Source organism: Mandrillus leucophaeus, unplaced genomic scaffold (assembly GCF_000951045.1).
Source record: "Mandrillus leucophaeus isolate KB7577 unplaced genomic scaffold, Mleu.le_1.0 Scaffold172, whole genome shotgun sequence".
In the NCBI taxonomy this organism is placed as follows: Eukaryota; Metazoa; Chordata; class Mammalia; order Primates; family Cercopithecidae; genus Mandrillus; species Mandrillus leucophaeus.
Genome location: NW_012101721.1, coordinates 846,405 through 864,541, shown reverse-complemented (window position 1 = coordinate 864,541; position 18,137 = coordinate 846,405). Strand labels below are relative to the sequence as shown.

The 18,137-nt window shown below is 40.8% G+C and overlaps 1 protein-coding gene across 1 annotated transcript in view; it reads right to left on the bottom strand.

Annotated features, from left to right (window-relative positions):
* Positions 1-18,137, bottom strand: part of LOC105537385 (chromosome unknown open reading frame, human C11orf53) — a 32,006-nt gene that overhangs the window by 4,966 nt on the left and 8,903 nt on the right. Inside the window, exon 2 of the mRNA XM_011976956.1 lies at positions 1,721-1,763. Within this exon, the coding sequence (XP_011832346.1) occupies positions 1,721-1,727 (7 nt within the window). The 5' untranslated portion in view covers positions 1,728-1,763. The remainder of the gene's footprint in view (positions 1-1,720; positions 1,764-18,137) is intronic.

The following is an 18,137-nucleotide window of genomic DNA, read 5'->3' as shown; positions in this document are numbered from 1 at the left end:
GGAGGCTGAGGCAGGAGAGTCGCTTGAACCGGGAGGTAGGTGGAGGTTGCAGTGAACCGGGATGGCACCACTGCACTTCAGTCTGGGTGACAGAGCGAGAGTCCGTCTCAAAAAAATAAATAAATAAAATTTTCCCTTGGTGGAGAGAGGGAGGGACAGAAACTGATAAGAGCTTCATTTAAGGTAAACGCAGCAGTGAAATGGTTTCCAAAGAAAAAGATGTGTTTGCTCAACAATAGCTCAGTTGTAGCAGAAAACACATGATCATTCAGAACATGTTTGAGGGCATAGACTTGAGGTCTATAAAACTTATGGTTTAATTGTTCCAGCTGGCCTTGGGTGTGATCTAATGCAAACACTAACACCGTTAGGTCACAGGTCACAAAAAGGCTGAGCTTGGCAGAAGATGTAAGTGCCTGTCTTTCTTACCTTACCCCAACCACAGCAGACCACTTCTGAGCTTCTGACTCTATAGACCCAGAATTCCAGCCCATTCCACAGGACGTGGAACTTTATATTATGCTCATTCCTCTTTCACCTGAGTCACAATGATCTTTCCAGCCAACCTGCAAGCCCAAGGGGGCAGAGCTCATGCCTTATACATTTTCTTTAAACCTAGTAGTATAACATTGTGTTCAAGAATGGCATGTGAATTTATTCATCCAGAAGAAGAAATCAGAATTCCCCATCAAAACCTATAGCACGATTCTACTCACTTCACTTGCCTCTTACCTTCTATAACTTCTAACCTGCTCATGCATTTGAAAACTGCAGTTAGGGTTTTCATTATAAGCATACTTCCCTGGGAAAAAAAATCTGTGCAACTGAACGTTAATATAAGGTTCTGTTTCATACAATGAATTTATGTTTATGAGAGTGGTTAAGGTTGAGAATATGAAAACAAGGTTTCCAGGCTCTCATCTATACTCCCAATTTCCAAATCAAAACAACCACAAAGAAAAAAGCATCTGCTCTCTTAGCATGGATTTTCTCTGTACAAAGAGAAAGGATAATTTCTAGATAAAGAGAAGCTATAGAATTGTTTTTTTTTTTTTTTTTCTGTAGAAGGCAGGAGATGCAACCAAATTTCAATGGCAGTATATATGATTGGGAAACAACATACAGGCATTTAAATATTCGGGATCCTCCATTGCTCTTATTCCTTTCCCTTCTCCAGCTTTGAAGGTGATAAAACTATTAGGGACTGTGCCGCTTCTGAGTTGAACTAGATGAGATTGTCTTTGCCTGTGTGTGTGTGTATATGAGAATGTCCAACACTATTATTAGGAATTCCCTTTTTACATCCCCACAGGAGTATTTAATGAGACACAGGCATTGAAATGAATTCAAAATGCTGAACCAAGTGCCTGGCTCCCTCTGCTCGCAGGCTGCTTTCCTCTTTCTGTTTGAAAGCAGATGCCTCATCTCTCAGATCATGGTGTCAGAACTTTAGACATTTTAAAACTGTATCAAGGGCATAATTTATATTGCCTTTGCCCCAAAAGCTTGGGATCAAAGGGCTGCTTTCAAGACAAAATGAATTTTAAATTCAGAAATGACTGAATGAGTTCTGTTCTTCGCTGATTTTGTATTTTAGACAAAACTATTTTAAAGGAGCAGAGTTTTGGAAGTGCTGTAAGGTCGTTATGAAAGAATGGAAGCCCAGATGCTTGATTTAAATTCCAAAGGGAATAATTGCTTATTGAATTGAAGTACTCACCTGGCATCTGCACAAATGGAGATTGAGAGGAGCTGACGCTGCCCTGGAAGGTAAACAGAATTCACATGTTTTCTTTAGTTGTAAGTTTGACTTTAATAAAAATTAGGACTACCCCTTATAAACTTGGTTTTATGATATTCAAAAATATTATCTGGGGAGTTGGGTTGACCCTTAGGTCAACTGAGAATAAGAATTCAAGTACCATAGAACAAAGTTTTACAAGGGACAAAGAGAAACCACACTTTTACATTTTGATAAACATGCCAGAAAACACTGACTGGATAAAATGGAATAATTTATCCTCCATTTTCTACTGTTCCAGTTAACATTCCCTCATCAAATATATATTAAGTGACTATATATATGCATATGCAGTAGCCTCCCCTTACCCACGAGGGATATATTCCAAGACTCCTCAATGGGTTCCTAAAACTGAGGATAGTACCACACCTGATTGCCATCAGTCGGAACACGTTTCTGTTCATGTCCTCCACCCACAAACTCAATGCCTTTTCCATCTTAGCTAAGAATTTATCATGCACTGTGGCCACAGTTTTGCAGTTAGAGGTGCAACAGCAAAACTATCATGAATTTCTTTTTCGTTCTTCGCAATTTCATAGACAGAAGATTTGTTCTTACCATACCGATGTCTGACCTCAGCATACATTTGTTTTTCTTTCCTTATTAAGTTGAGAACGTTTACCTTTTCATTTAAAGGGAGCACATTCTGGCTTCTTGGCGTATCTAAATTGCCAGCATCGCTACTCTTGTGCTTTAGGGCCATCATGCAATACAATAAGGGTGACTTGAACACAAGCACTGCCATACAGTGACAGGTGATCCAATCATTGAGTTGGCTACTGAGACACTAATGGGCAGGTGGTGTAGACAGTGTGGATTGGCTGGACAAAGGTAGGATTCAAGTCCTGGGCAGCATGGAGTGGGACTGAATGAAATTTCATCACACCACTGAGAAAGGCATGCCATTTAAGATTTAGGAATTGTTTATTTCTAGAGGTCTGCATTTAGTGTGTTCAGACTGCAGTTAACCATGAGTAGCTGAAACCTCAGAAAGGGAAACCATGGCTAAGGGGCGCCTACTGTATGTGTGTATGTGCATACACACGTGCACTTAGTGTTGGGCTTCAGCACGGAAGGGCCACCTTTTACTGTCTGAATCCATGTGGAGAAGGAAGCTCCACTAAGTGTAAGCACCTTGACTGGGATGCGCCCTCAGTTCCTGGAACAGGGTGTAGGTCATAATAGACTTAAGAAAAATGTGTGGAATGAAGACACAATCTTCAAAGAACCCACAGGCTAGAGAGTAGGGGAGGTTGGGGAACGTGGTGGGTCGAATTATGTGCCCTCTCCAAAAGATATGTATATATACTTTTTTGAGATGGAATCTCACTCTGTCACCCATGGCATGATCTCAGCTCACTGCAACCTCCACCTCCCGGATTCAAGTGTTTCTCCTGCCTCAGTCTTCTTAGTATCTGGCATTGCAGGCATGAGCCACCACACCTGGCTAATTTTTGCATTTTTAGTAGGGATTGTTTTCACCATGTTGGCTGGGCTGGTCTTGAACTCCTGACCTCAGGTGATCTACCTGTTTCGGCCTCCCAAAGTGCTGGAATTTCAGGCATGATCCACCCGAAGATATATTGATATATTAATCCTTGATACCTGTGAATGTGATGGTATTTGCTAATAGGGCTATTAAAGATGTAACTACTTAAATTAAGAGGTCATACTAAATTAGGGTGTGTCCTAAATCTCATGTGACTGATGTCCTTAAAGGAAGAGGAGAGGGACACACAAAGACACAGATGCAGATGGGACAATGTCATGTGAAGACAAAGGCAGCAGTTTGAGTAATACAACCTCAAGTTAAGGAACATCGAGGATCACCAGCCACAATTGCCAGGTAGGAAGAGGCAAGGAAGGATTCTCCCCAGAGGCTCCAGAGAGAGCATGGTCCTGCTGACACCTTGATTTTGGACTTCTAGCCTCTAGAGCTATGAGATGATACATTTCTGTTGCTGTAAGTCATCCCATTTGTGGTAACTTGTTATTGCAGCCCTAAGAAATCAATACAGGGGTGACTGATGACAAAACAGAATATTTGGTGTAGTATGAAAAGTGGCAGGGCCAGGGAAAGATGGGGTGATGGGAGCACCTAAACTGGTGTTAGGAATGGGGTGGGAGACACATCTTGCAGGACACAGTGCCTAAGCGGACCTCTGAAGGAAGAGTATCTAGGTGTGTAGAGTCTTAAAATATTCAAATAATGGCTCCAAGATGTCCTGGAGCAAAGTAAGGGGAGAGGGTGTAGCTTCTATGGAAGTTAAGAATCCTCAACACCCAGTTCGTTGAATCTGAGTTCTTTTGCAGCGACTCTAATGATTCTATAGACTTTCCAGAGTTGGAAGAAATTTTATAGAGTCTCATTTAATGATTGAATTCTCGCCATATTACTAACACCAGGTGCATCTAATATCCAGGGACAGAGAACTTAGCACCTTCTGAGGAAACCCATTTCTTCTTTAGGAACCTTTACCAATTACAAAGTTGGCTGGAAAGAATTGTTTTCCTAGTTCTAATCCCTTTGGTCCTTATAGAATAAGTTTAACACTTTTTGCATACACAGTCCTTCAAATATTTGAAGACAAGCCTATGAAAAATACCATCCTGGGTGGCTTAAACAACAATTAATTATTTCTCACAGTTCACGAGACTGGAAGTCTGAGATCATGGTGTAGTTTTCAGTGAGGGCCCTCTTTCTGCTTTGCAGAAAGATGGCTTCTCACTGTGTGTTCACATGGCAGGGAGAGAAAGAGAAGAGAAAGAGAAAGAGAAGAGAAAGAAAAGAGAAGAGAAAGAGAAAGAGAAAGAGAAAGAGAAAGAGAAAGAGAAAGAGAAAGAGAAAGAGAGAGAGATAATCTCTCTGATGTCTCTTCTTATAAGGACACTAATCCCATTAGAGAGATTCACCTGCAAGATCTAATTACCTAATTACCTCCCAAAGGCCCCTCCTCCAAATGCCATCACATTGGGGATTAGCACCTCAACATTTGAATTTTAGGGGAATGCAAACATGCAATTGCAATCTGTAGTATCAACCTCGAATTCAAACTTCTCCAGGCAAAATATCCTCCAACAACTCAGAAGCAGCATGCTAATTAAGAGTAAAGCCTCTGGAACCAGAATGACTATGTTTGAATCCCAGCTCTACCTCTTATTAGCTGTGGGATCTTGGGCACCTGAAGATTAAATGAGATGATTACATCGAGCACTTAGAATAGTGTCTGCCACAGGGTAAACAGCATATATGCCTTAGTTATTATTACTATTATGCATTTTTTGGTTCCTTCAAATCTGTGGTATGTTTCTCCAAATCTTTTGATTTCTGGGTTTTCCTGATTAATACTTTAACACTTTTAAGTGGCAGAAGGGAACTCTTGGGCATGTAATGGTCAGAAGTGGGTCCCCTAATATTTCTCTGAGAAGGAAAGGGGCAGTGATTAAACCATACATGCATTTGTATTTGGGCACATATTCCCATGTTGCAGGCGCCCATGTTATCCAGTGTTACCCTCCCGTTTTCACCTCTGTGGTGTGGCTGGGTCTTTCCTTGAAGACCTGTGCCAACGCATATGCCTTCTGGCTTCAGCCTCAGCCTCCTTCCAGGTTAAGTAGGATGTGGCAAGGGGGTGGTAGCTGTCCTGGGTACTGCCCACAGAGATGTCCCATTGTTCTTCTCCTACCTTCTCTTCCTGTCTGCTTCCCTTAAACTGCTCTGGCCAAGGCTGGGGCCAGTATCAAGGCCCCTGTGAGACACAGCTGCACACCCGCCCAATCTAGTGAGCATCGGCATCAGCACCCTATTTGCCCTCAGTATGTTAGCCATTTATCTATCAGCTGGAATGGCTCTGCCTCCTGCCTCTGCCCCAGGAAGGGAGAGAGCCCAGTCTATGTCATTGTGGCTGACAAAACCCCTTCACCTTTTGACATCTCTGCTCTAAAAGTTTTTCTGTCTTTCTCCTCCACTGCCCACAATCTCCAGCATCTTCTATGATGCCTTCTCCATCTTCTGCCCAGGCTTAATTATTACTGTGGAACTGACAGTACCGACTCCTCCCCGGCCCAATTTTTATACCAGAAGACTCTACAAAGATTTCACAATTAAAGGTCTAGTTGATTTTATTTATTACTTGATGAAGCTTTTTGTACTCTTGTCTCCTGTATGATTTTGTTCTCTACCTGCTGTGGAAATTGTACACTCTATCTTCATTCTTTATGATTACCCTTACAATTTTACCATACATATTTAACAAACCTGCAAACAATATCTTAACCCTGCAATTGAGAGATAAGAACTGTCCCTCTTCTAATTTACGTGTGTGCTATTCTCTTTTCTTTTAGCTTGTTTCTTGTTATTAAGCTGCCACAAATCAGACATCAATATCATCATTTAATTCAGTAATTCTGTATTAGATTTACTAATTTGAATTAAGGTTCAAATGTCTACCATTTGTTTTGCTTATTTCTTTCCCAGACTTTCTTTCTAGGTTCATTTCCTTCTTCTGAAGTAATTTTTTTGAAAAATCCCTTAAGTGTCAGTGGTGTTGAAAGTAAACTGTTTCAATTTCTATTTATCTGAAAATATTATTTCTTTTGACCTTGTACTTGAAAGATAATACCGCTGGATTTATGATTTTAACTTTATAGGTTTTTCTTTTTTTTTTTTTCTTAGCACTTTGAAGATCTCATTCCACTGTCTTTTGGCTTCCACAATTGCGTGTCTGCTATTGGTCATATATATACACACACACACACAATATATATATATACACACACACTCACACACACACTATATATACACACACACACACTCACACACACACACACACTATATGCATATATACACACACACACGTGTGTGTGTGTGTGTATATATGCATATAGTGTGTGTGTGTGTGTATGATGGAATCTCACACTGTCACCTGGGCTGGAGTGCAGTGGTGCGATCTCGGCTCACAGCAACCTCCGCCTTCCGGGTTCAAGCGATTCTCCTGCCTCAGCCCCTTGAGTACTACAGACATATGCCACCATATCCAGCTAATTTTTGTAATTTTTTTTTTTTTTTTTTGAGTAGAGATGGGGTTTCACCATGTTGGCCAGGATGGTCTCAATCTCTTGACCTTGTGATCCAGCCGCCTTGGCCTCCCAAAGTGCTGGGATTGCAGGCGTGAGCCACCATGCCTGGCCAGTGTCTGCTATTGGTCTTTTAGTTATTCTTTGTGACAATCTTTTCTTTATTTCTGACTGTTCCCAATATACTCCCTTGGTCTTCGAGGTTCTTCAAGTTCACCTCATTTTATCTAGAGGTAGATTTCTTTTTATTTATCTTGCTTGATATAGAATGGGCTTCATGTATCTAGGGATTCATATCTTTCATAAATTCTGAAAAAACGTCAACCATCATCTCTTCAAATATTGTCTTGTCTTTATGATGACTGTTCTCTCCTCCTGGGACTCTGTTTAGATATACGTTAGAACTTTTACTATTATCCTCAAAATCCCTTAACCTCTATTTATTTTTTCTGTGTCTGTGATTCTTTGTTCTATATTTTGGTAGAGATTGGCATAGATTTCTTCAGATGTGTTTTCAGTTCACTAATTCTTTATTCAACTGTAGTTAATTTGTTGTTTAACTCACACATTGAGTTTTTATATCCATGATTTTATATTTTTTCATTTCTATAAATTCCATTTGATTTTTAGAATCTATTTGGTAATTTTTGATAGCCTCTTGTTGAGTGCTCATTATGTATTAAGTATTAACGTATTCTGTATTCGGTAATTCTAACACATGAAAGTTCTGGGAATTTAAATTTATTGTCTATTGTTTGTGTGGACTCATTCACAGTGGTTTGCTTTCTTATGCATGGGTGATCTTTGATTGAAACTCACATCTTATTGACCTAATCTGTGGAGATCTGGGGTCCTGAATTGAGGCTGCTTTCCTCTAGGAGATTTATGTTTATATCTATGGGGAGCCGGCTGCCTTCCAGGTTCCCCACATTAATCCTGGAGTCCAAGGTTCAGCCTCCCAATCTTGGCAACAGATCAAGGACCAGTCTTCACAGGTAAAGCCAGTTGGACACCTGTCCTCACGAAACCTGTCTTTTTGGCAGGATCACCTTCTCATCATTCAGTGCTTTACTTTCTGCTCAAACCCTTTTTCAATCTCCTATGTCAACTCCTACCCCTACCCCCATTGGAGATTTCTCTTACTTTCTGCTAGCTCAACAACTCACTAAAATTTGTATTATGCAAGATACAGTTTTGTTGTGGGAGAGCTCTTCTCACCCCCATACCAGAATTGAATCTGTAAATATTGAGCCCAGATGTGGATACCGTCCTGGTTTTAACACAGCACAAAAGCTTTCATTTTTCCATGACTTCCAACATTTTCCAGCAGAGATCTAAATTATAACAGAAGTAATTCATAAGCACTTACTTATAGTAATTTCATAAACACACTGTGAGCCATTGCTATGGTCAACTGTGCTATCTGTATCATTTCATTTAATTCTCATGACCACCCCAGAAGATCAGTAATATTATTCTCATTTTGCCAATGAGGGAAGCTAAGCATAGAGAGAATAACCTGATTTCCTTCTAGGAGAGGATTGGTTGTGGCGATGGTAGTAGTGGGTGGAATTAGACAAGAGCCTTTCTGATATCAGAGCCTGTTTCTTAACCACCACACCAGTCTGCTTTGGAAGCATTTTAGTAATTCAACAGTTAAAAGTAGAAAAGCATCCTAGTTTGAAAAAATTTAGTATAATGGAGACTTACGGACATCCAGAGAGATCATATAATTATATAAAAGCTCACAAGGAGGATTGGGTGGGATACTTTCCTGTCTATCTGTCTCTCTCTTTTTTTCACACACACACACACGCACACACACACACATACACATCCTTAATCCTTTGAGTGACATTCTACTTTTGAAGGGGTCAGCTTTATTGAGATGTAATTTACATATAATAAAATTCACAAAATTTAAGGGTACAATTTGATGAATTTTGGCAAAATTTGATGAACACTTGTGACCTACCACCGCAATCATGATGTAAAACATTCTCATCAGACTAGTCAGTTTATAGCTATAATTAGTGCTGCCCGCTCTGTGGTGACCTGGGAAATATTTTGATGGATAAACACAAAAGTCAGTGATAATGGACCTCTTCAGTTGGTATCACAGACCCTAGAAGACTCCTAAAGGGCCTGCATGGGGTTGGGAAGAAGGTCACTGGGAAGATATCAGAGCTGCCACTTGCTTCTCCATCCCATTTCCAGATTTCACCAGTCAGGAGAGAAAAGCCTAAAACAGGGTCTTTCAGCATGTGCAGTCATTGTCATTTCCTATGTGAAGGGAAATCTTCCATTTTTTTTCTTGGTTCAATATATTGTATTCACACAGTTGTCTCTTATCCTGCAAATCCTCCAGAAGTAACATTGAAATTAATATTGAAGAGCCCATAACTTTTGACCAAGCGAGATGGTATATAATTTTGATTTTGCATACTGCAAACAACAGGATCCTGCAATGCCAGCTAGCCAAATTTAGAGGTTTATATTTGAATGAAATTTGCCAGCCTGCAACTTCCTGCAGCTAACACGGCAGCCTCACAGCTGCCCCCAAAGCCCCTCCATGAAAATGAGTTAATTTGAACTAATAGGTCACCAAGGTAATAAAGTGATAAGATTAGGAGTTTCCCTTGAGTACATTTATAGTCATTTTATGATCCTATAATATTTTTAGGTGTCAACCTAGTTGAAGGACATATTGAAATGTACTAAGGAGGTGATGTCTGACTAGCATGCCATGTTCATACTGCCGTATACTTTTTTTTTTTTTTTTTTGAGACGGAGTCTGGCTCTATCGTCCAGGCTGGAGTACAGTGGCCGGATCTCAGCTCACTGCAAGCTCCGCCTCCCGGGTGTACGCCATTCTCCTGCCTCAGCCTCCCGAGTAGCTGGGACTACATGTATACTTTTATTTCTTAATTCAAATTGAGATAAAATTTAGTTTAGAAAATGAGTCTTCAAACTTAAAGATATTGCTACTCATGCTTAAGTAGTAATAATCATAGCCACTTGTGAATAGGTGATATCTCTCTTTGAGACATTCACAGTATTTTATACATTTACATTTTCATTGTCGTCATTTCTATGGTTGTGAGACAGGTGGAGCTGATGATACTATATTCAACATTCTGACACCACATTTTAATGTCTACATTTAGATCCACCACAGGTCATATGGTTTTCCTCCAACTTTGGAATTAAAGGAAGGTTAATGCCGGATGTTAACACAGTTAGTCTTTAAATGGGCACTGATGTTATGTTGGAACATCTCGCCAGGAAAAAAATATGGATATAGAGATTTACATGTCTTAGTTAACAGGAAAAGTGTATGGTAGAACCAGGGGCATTTCGGTTGGTGTGAAATATTGTGTGTTGGCTAAACTATCTCAAACGTATTCTTATAAATCTTACTACGTTGGCAAAGTTTGAAACAGGTTTTGATTTATAGGCCACTTACCTGAGTTATATATTGTAAATAAGAAAAATAATCTATAATTGTAAAGAAGAAAAATAATCTATAATCAATATCAACTACAGATGTAAGCCTCTACTATGTGTCAGAAAAGGGGCAAGTCAATGTGTGAAGGATTTGAATTAGGTGCTGAAGGATGAGAGGATGCAGAGAGGAGAAGGGAAGCTCTCAGGAAGGAGGAATTTTGTGAACCAAGCACAAGGTGGGAAAGCACAGCTCTTCTTCAGGAAATAATAAGCAAGTTGGCTTGTCTAGAGCAGAAGTTTCATTTCATTCATTCTATTAAAATTTATTCTGTGCCTACTCTGCACCAGGATTGTGGTAGTTTCCAGAAATACAAAGAGGAGTAAGACATAGATTCTATTCTTGACTGCACACAGTTTCATAGCAAAAACAGGTGCATAAATATATATGTAATTAGTGCAATAATAGAAATAAGGGTTGTGGTTGAGAAGACTAGCATTTCCTGGTGCCTACTTCCCGCCGGACTCCGTGTCAGGCACTTTACATATGTTAGTTTGTCTGTGTGATAATTTTTAGTGACAACTAATGTCTGGGTTCTTTATGTATTCTGCAGAGTGTGAGATGATTTACATGCATTATTTCATTAGATCATCACCATTAACCAATGAGATAGATTGTTATAAGTTATAATCCCTAGCTTATTGATTAGAAAATTAATAGATACTTCTGAAGGACTTGTCCAAGCTCACAAGACTGCTAAGTGACATAGCCTGAATTCTAAATGTGATTTAGTGCAGGTATGGGGGTGGGGGCAGGGATGAAGGTTGGGAGGTGATGGGGTGATTTACTGTCTTGGGGGAATGTGATTTAGTGCATCAAAACATAGGTGATATCTGAGCCTGGGTTTGAGGGCTAGATAGAAGGAAATTAGTTTAAGGGGTATTGTTGCCGGAGAGAGAAACAAAGGCTCAAATGTGAGGAGCTGCATGTCACATACCTGGAAATGCGGGCAGGAAGTGTGACGACAAGAAAGCTGAAGAGAAGCTGGAGGAAGATGCAGGAACCAGGTTATAAAGTTCTTCTTCTTCTTCTTCTTTTTTTTTTTTTAGACGGAGTTTCACTCTTGTTGCCCAGGCTGGAGTGCAATGGCACAATCTCGGCTCACTGCAACCACCGCCTCCTGGGTTCAAGTGATTCTCTGGCCTCAGCCTCCCAAGTAGCTGGGATTATAGGCACCATTAACCATGCCCGGCTAATTTTTTTTTGTATTTAGCAGAGACGGGGTTTCACCATGTTGGTCAGGCTGGTCTAGAACTCCTGATCCTAGGTGATCCACCCACCTTGGCCTCCCAAAGGGTTGGGATTACAGGTGTGAGCCATCGCGCCAGGCCTTTTCTGTGCTGGGCACAGTGGTTCATGCTTGTAATCCCAGCACTTTGGGAGGTGGAGGCAGGAGGATCCCTTGAGCCCAGCTCGAGGCACGATCCTGGCTCACTGCAACCTCTGCCTCCCGGGTTCAAGTGATTCCCCCGCCGCAACCTCTTGAGTAGCTGGAATTACAGGCACCCACCACTATGTCCAACTAATTTTCATATTTTTAGTAGAGATGGGGTTTCACCATGTTGGCCAGGCTGGTCTCAAACTCCTGATCCACCCACCTCGGCCTCCCAAAGTGTTGAGATTACAGGCGTGAGCCACCGCGCCCGGCCCAGAGCTTTCTTAGCAGTATAGACATGGTGAAAATGATGCTCGAGGGAATTTAATCTGGTGCTAAAATGACAGGTTGGAAATGACTGGTGGGGTGAGCGTATGGGCTATTGTAGGTGAATAGAGCCCAGTGATGAGGGTCTGATGGCCCTCAGTAGGGCTGGGATTTCAAAAGGCCAGCAGGTGCCATTTCTATTCACCTCTATTTGGCATCCTTTTAGAGGATTATCAACAAGGGCTGCTACGTTCCCATAGGTGCTAAGGACTGCTGGCCACCTGTCCTGGATGCTGCACAATTTCCGGGGCTCTCTTCCTCTTTTCTTTGTTATCACCAACCTTCCTGCTGATACCTGTATGAGAGGTGGCTGGCAGGTCTTCCTCATACTGACATATTTACAAAGGAAAAAACCCTACTTTTTATATGATTTAATTTAATGGGACATGGTATAGGCCTAATTCTAAGGCCAAGAAGAATTTTTGACTGAGGAGGGAATATTGAAATATATATCCTCAAAAGCATTTACCTGTGTCTACAAAGCCTAGGTTATAGGGGATTTATCTTACAAAGAAAGAGTTCATCTGGTTTTGTGCACCCTGTCTCCATTATCACCAGCCTCAGGTGACAGTAGGGGCTGTTACTGACATAAAAAGATTAAGTGATTTGCTCAAGGTTTTCAAATGTATAGGGGTAAAATGAAGACTAAAAACCATGTTTAAAATCTCTCCCAGGAAGGGATTTTGCCACAAAAACATTAATTTATGCATTTTTGGAATAGTGCATGTAATTATCTAACAAATTTTGATATTCATTAATTTGTTGGTGCGACAACTTAATTTCTCTTTAATAAAATGCCATAGCAAATTTTCTGGAAGAATTTACGTGAAACTCACTGGGGTGGCCCTTGGGATGTAGAACAAGAGAACTAGGGACAGGGAAGACTTTAGTGAGCTTCTGCTTTTCACTTTAACTCTTGTTCTGCCTGAAATTTTACATTGAATTTCTTTTGTAATTAAGGCAACTATTTAACAATAATTAATAAATAGACTTTAGGTCATATATTTATTGTAAATCTCAAACCTTTTGAAAACTGTGATGTCAAGTGTCTTCAATTGCGGGGATATAAACTATTTTATGTCATTTGGAAAGGTCAGATGGTTGCAGAATTCCCATTTTCATATAGTTTCTTAAAGTTTTACTGTTAAAACTCTCCTGCTTGGCACAAAATAATGTCCAGGCTGTCTCTATGAGAAAGTGATTTCTGTTGCCTAAGTTACAAAATGAAACACATATTTTACCCCTGGATCTTGGCATGCCTTTGGAATGCTATTTGTATTTATGTAGCTAAGTTGGAACAACAGGAGTCACTGAGAGGCACTTTGGTCAGAACAGAATCTGCAGAACTTCAGCCCTGCCAGATGGACTTGCCGCGGCTGTTCCGCTGCAAAAACTGATTATTTTTGCAAGCTGCATGAAAGAATTCACCACCAGGAATTATTTTAAATTTTATGACATTAAAAAAAAAAAAAGCCTGCAGAACCAATACAGCAGCTGAAAAAATAAGTTGCTTGCAAAAGGTTTGCCTTTATTATTATTTTTAAAATTTCTGTGATTGTGAAGGAGCAGGTGGTTGGGTGGGGAACACAGAAAGCACTGGGAATGTGGTTCAGATCTCTAAACAGGGCAGGACAGTGGGCTAATTAAAGTCAGACAATGGGCCATTTAGAAAGCCTTAGTAAAGCATTCATTCAAATGAATGCCAAGAATATAGTGTGTACCTCTGTATTCAAACATTGGTGTTTTGAGTTTACTAGACACTGCCTGCTCAGAAAATGTTTCTTTTTTTCCTTTTTACATTATTTGTAGGCTTGTGGAGTGGGTTAGCTGGCCATGTCAACAAGCAATATGCAAAGCACTGTGCTAGGAGACGGAGTAAAAGGTACGGGGAGATGTTCCCAGGGCGAACACTGATTCCCTTTATCAATAACCTTGCAAAATTTCAAATGAGAAATAGATTATTCTGCTGGCATTCATGAAAAAGTAGCAAGGATAAATAAGATATATTTATTAAAGAAAAATTGCAGGTTTCTTAGGAGCCTTAGCAGTCAAAGAGAACAACAGGTGTTTCTAAAAATTTAAGAAAAATAAAGATAATATGGAAAGAAATAAAAAGCTAAGAGAAGATAAGAAAAATAAAGCAGGCTGGGTATGGTGGCTCATGCCTGTAATCCCAGCACTTTGGGAGGCTGAGGCGGGTGGATCACCTGAGGTCGGGAGTTCAAGACCAGCCTGACCAATACAGCAAAACCCCGTCTCTACTAAAAATACAACAAACAAACAAACAAACAAACAAACAAACATAGCCAGGCATGGTGGCGTGTGCCTGTAATCCCAGCTACTTGGGAGCCTGAGACAGGAGAATTACTTGAACCCAGGAGGTGGAGGTTGCAGTGGGACGAGATCGCGCCACTGCACTCCAGCCTGGGTGACAGAGCAAGACTCTGTCTCAAAAAAAAAAAGGAAAAAAAAAAAAAGAAAAAAAAAGAAAAAAAAAGAAAAATACAGCAATAACCAAGAAAATACACATTGGGCCACCTGATGCCCATTTGCTATGCCCAGGCAAACACGACAGTCTTACTAAAATCAAAACATGTTGTAGGGTGAGTTCAGGTTATGAGTTGAAGAGGTGAAAAATAATTTCTACGGTAAATTTTAAGAAATCAGAGAAGACCGTGAGTATTTCCTGTAATTGCAGTTGTGCCAACTGTTTTGCACTCATGCCTGCAGAGCTCGGGATGCCTCGGTCCAAAGCTTATCCTTTGTCCAACCACAGATTCAATATACTATCCATGTGTTATGTTCTCAGATGTGACAACATGCTGATGGCTGCGGAAGCTGTGATTTCTTCCTTGGATTTATGTATGATCAACTCCTTAATTTTAAGGCCTGTGTATCACTTTTTGCTTTTACTTGTATTTGACTTCTTCTGGCATTTTCATTGTTGTTTAGCACCACCATTAGAATGACAAAGAGAAGTAGTATGGTATTAGATTTCTACATTAGTAAAGGGTTCTATCTGTTTCTAGCATGGAATACTAAAAGTTGGCTTAGTATCTAGGAAATGAGAGCATTGCTGGGCTTCCTCTTCCCATCTTGTCTCAAACTTTCATAAGAAGGTAAAGCCTTAAGGAAATTATTCTCATCTTTCCTTATCAGCTGTTACATTTATTGAGAATATATGTAAGGTTCCATAGTGTGTACGACTATGAGAGAATTCCAGACACCACGGGGGCTAGGAGAGCATTGAAGGGATGAGTCACCAGAGACAGCAGGTGAATTGAGCTGGTAAACTCTATTTTTCACTGGAATCTCTTCCAGCCCACAAAAGGGGGCTGACATTGTCTCTGCCTTTTAAGGTGGAAGAAGTGGCATTCTGCATCCAGTCCCATGAGTGAGCCATGGATGCCAGCCTCTCAAATAACTTGGTGCTATTCAGAAAAGAAATCCAAAGACATGCCAGGGGAGTAAGCTTCAGGTAAGAAGAAAAACTCAGAGAGAAATGAGTCACGAGAGTAGACCCCAGAGGTTCTAGAGAACAGAAAAGAGGCTTCTGCAAGGCCAGGATGGCCCAGTCTGACTCTGGTTCAGGAAGCGATTTCCTCTCATACAGAGAGGGCCAGGTGCCACATACAGCCCCATGAGGCCAGGGGGTCCAGGAGTGATGGGCAATGACCAAGAGGGACTATATTCAGTGTTCTCCGTGTGATCCCCCCGCTAGGTGCAGCTGTTTCTGGGACAGAAAGCAGGTTCTGGAACAGAACTGGAGGTAAATTCTATAAGGAAATTGAAAACTTCTTGGGTCTAGTGTCTTCTAAGATGTCTGAGTATCATAGGAAAGGAAAGTCCTGGTGCTGGTTTGGGCTGGGTATGGCCTCATCTCTTGAACAGTCTACAGGCACATTGTAGGGCCAACTGGGAAGACAAATGTGTTCCTAAGAGGGAGCAAAAGTCATAACTGGAGCCACACATCACACACGAAATCTGGAGGATGACTTGAGAGCTGAGCAGGAGGGCCTGAAGCAGAGTGACCACTCCAAAGCTCGCCCATCCTTGGGCTGGAATCATAATGTAAGAGGGCAGTAGGGTGGGTGAAGTGAAGACCTGGAGTCCCACAAACCTAGTTCCAAATCTAAGCCCCACTACTTTCTACCTGATTCTTATTTTTCTGATCTCAAAAATAGATATGGGTACCACCCTCTGAAAGCTGTCATGCTTGTGTTGATAAATGAAATATATTTTTAAATAGATCAATGAAATTATTTGTAAAGTTCCTATTTCATAGCCCAGTGGTAGGTGATAGTTATTGTTATTATTCATTATTATTTATCCCAGAGAGAACTGCACAGGTGGGAAGGGAACTCAGTAATCAACATCAACTCAATTGTACCCCCCCCCATGCCCATCTTTGACCCAATATTAACGTTAGCATCAGAACTTTCGGAGGCTACACAATCATTCTTCTGCTTTATGTGTTTTTCTATTCTCTGTATTCCTGGCTAACTCAGATTGCAAAACTTCAGTCGAACTAGAGAAAAGGGAATTTATCTTTTTCAGATTGCAGAGGGGGTTCAGCTTGGCCTTGGGGGTTGGGGGTAGGGGTGCCAGTGGGTGGGACATATTCAGAGCTCTGGGAAAATCTACTGAGTCAGGAGGAGAAACAGCTGTACCCAGTGGGGGAAACACACGGAGAACACTGAATACTGACCCTCTCCCATCTGCACCACTCAGAAGATTCTTTTAAATTCAGGAAATGTAGGCTTCAGAAAGTCACATCCTTTGTTAGGTCAGCAAATCGGTGGCAAATCCTGATCAAAATATTCAGACTTTCATTTCTTCCTTCTTGTCATTTGAAGCTGTTTTTTTCAAATGGCAGTTCGAGACAGATAAGCATAATGATAGGTTTGTTATCCTAGACTGACTGAGTTTTCGGACATTTAGGACTACAGAATGGGAGCAGTTGAAATTATCTTAATGAAATGCACCAGGTTGGAGTTTCAACTCTAGCCTTCTTGACTGGAAGAATGGAGGACAGTGGCATAGCTCAGTCAGCATGTCATGAAGGTGGGTAACTATTGCTTCCACTGTTTTTTTTTTTTTTTAATTCCTAGGAATAAAGTTTTCAAACCTACAAAAGTTACCCAGCAGCCTTTCTAATGATTTCACTTATTTATATTATATTAAAAGTAGTAGTAGTGATGACGTGAGGATCTAACTTTCAAGGCTGCTATCCAGAGCTCCTCATAATGCAGGGCCTATCTACCTTAGTGTGGCACACCTTTGCTGAAACATTGCTCAAGTACCGCTATGTACCAGATACTGTAAAAACCATAAAAGTTGCCATTGGCTGAGCATTTACAGCATGCCATGTGCTGTACCAGGTGCTTTGTAGACATTATCAAATTTCACTCTCACAACACCTTCCGTGGTAGCTAGCACCGTTCCCATTTACAGAGGAAGAAACTGAGGCCCAGAGAAGTGAGATCAATTTCACACACAAGAGTCAGAACCTCGGTCTGTCTGACTCTGATATTCAGGCACTTAAGTACTTTACCACACTGTCATTCTTCCTGGGCTGGAGGCTCCCAAAGAAACAAACAGAAATAGCAAGATGTTAGCCAGTTGGGCGAGAGATTTAAGAAAACAAGAAGTAACAGTGTAATGTAAGAATATTTTAGCAGAAAAATATGCTGGAGGCTTTGGGAGCAGAGGGGAATGTCTAGGAGATCTTAACAGGCAAGAAGAGATCTGAATTTTGAAGGATTGTGCGGGCCTCCCAACCTCCTCTTTCACTTCTCTGTCCTCTAGACAAAATTGGTTCACCCACTGCATGTCACAGGGAACGCTTCCTTCCCCCGCGCCTTTACCCATTCCGTGTGTTCTGCTTGGATTCCACTCCTGCTTACAGCTCACCTGGGTCATCTACTTCCTTGAAAGCTTAGCTTGTGGCATACTTTCCTCCAAGAAGTCTTTTTCTCTTTTCTCTCTTTCTTTTCTTTTCTTTCTTTTCTTTTCTTTTCTTTTCTTTTTTCTTTTCTTTTCTTTTCTTTTCT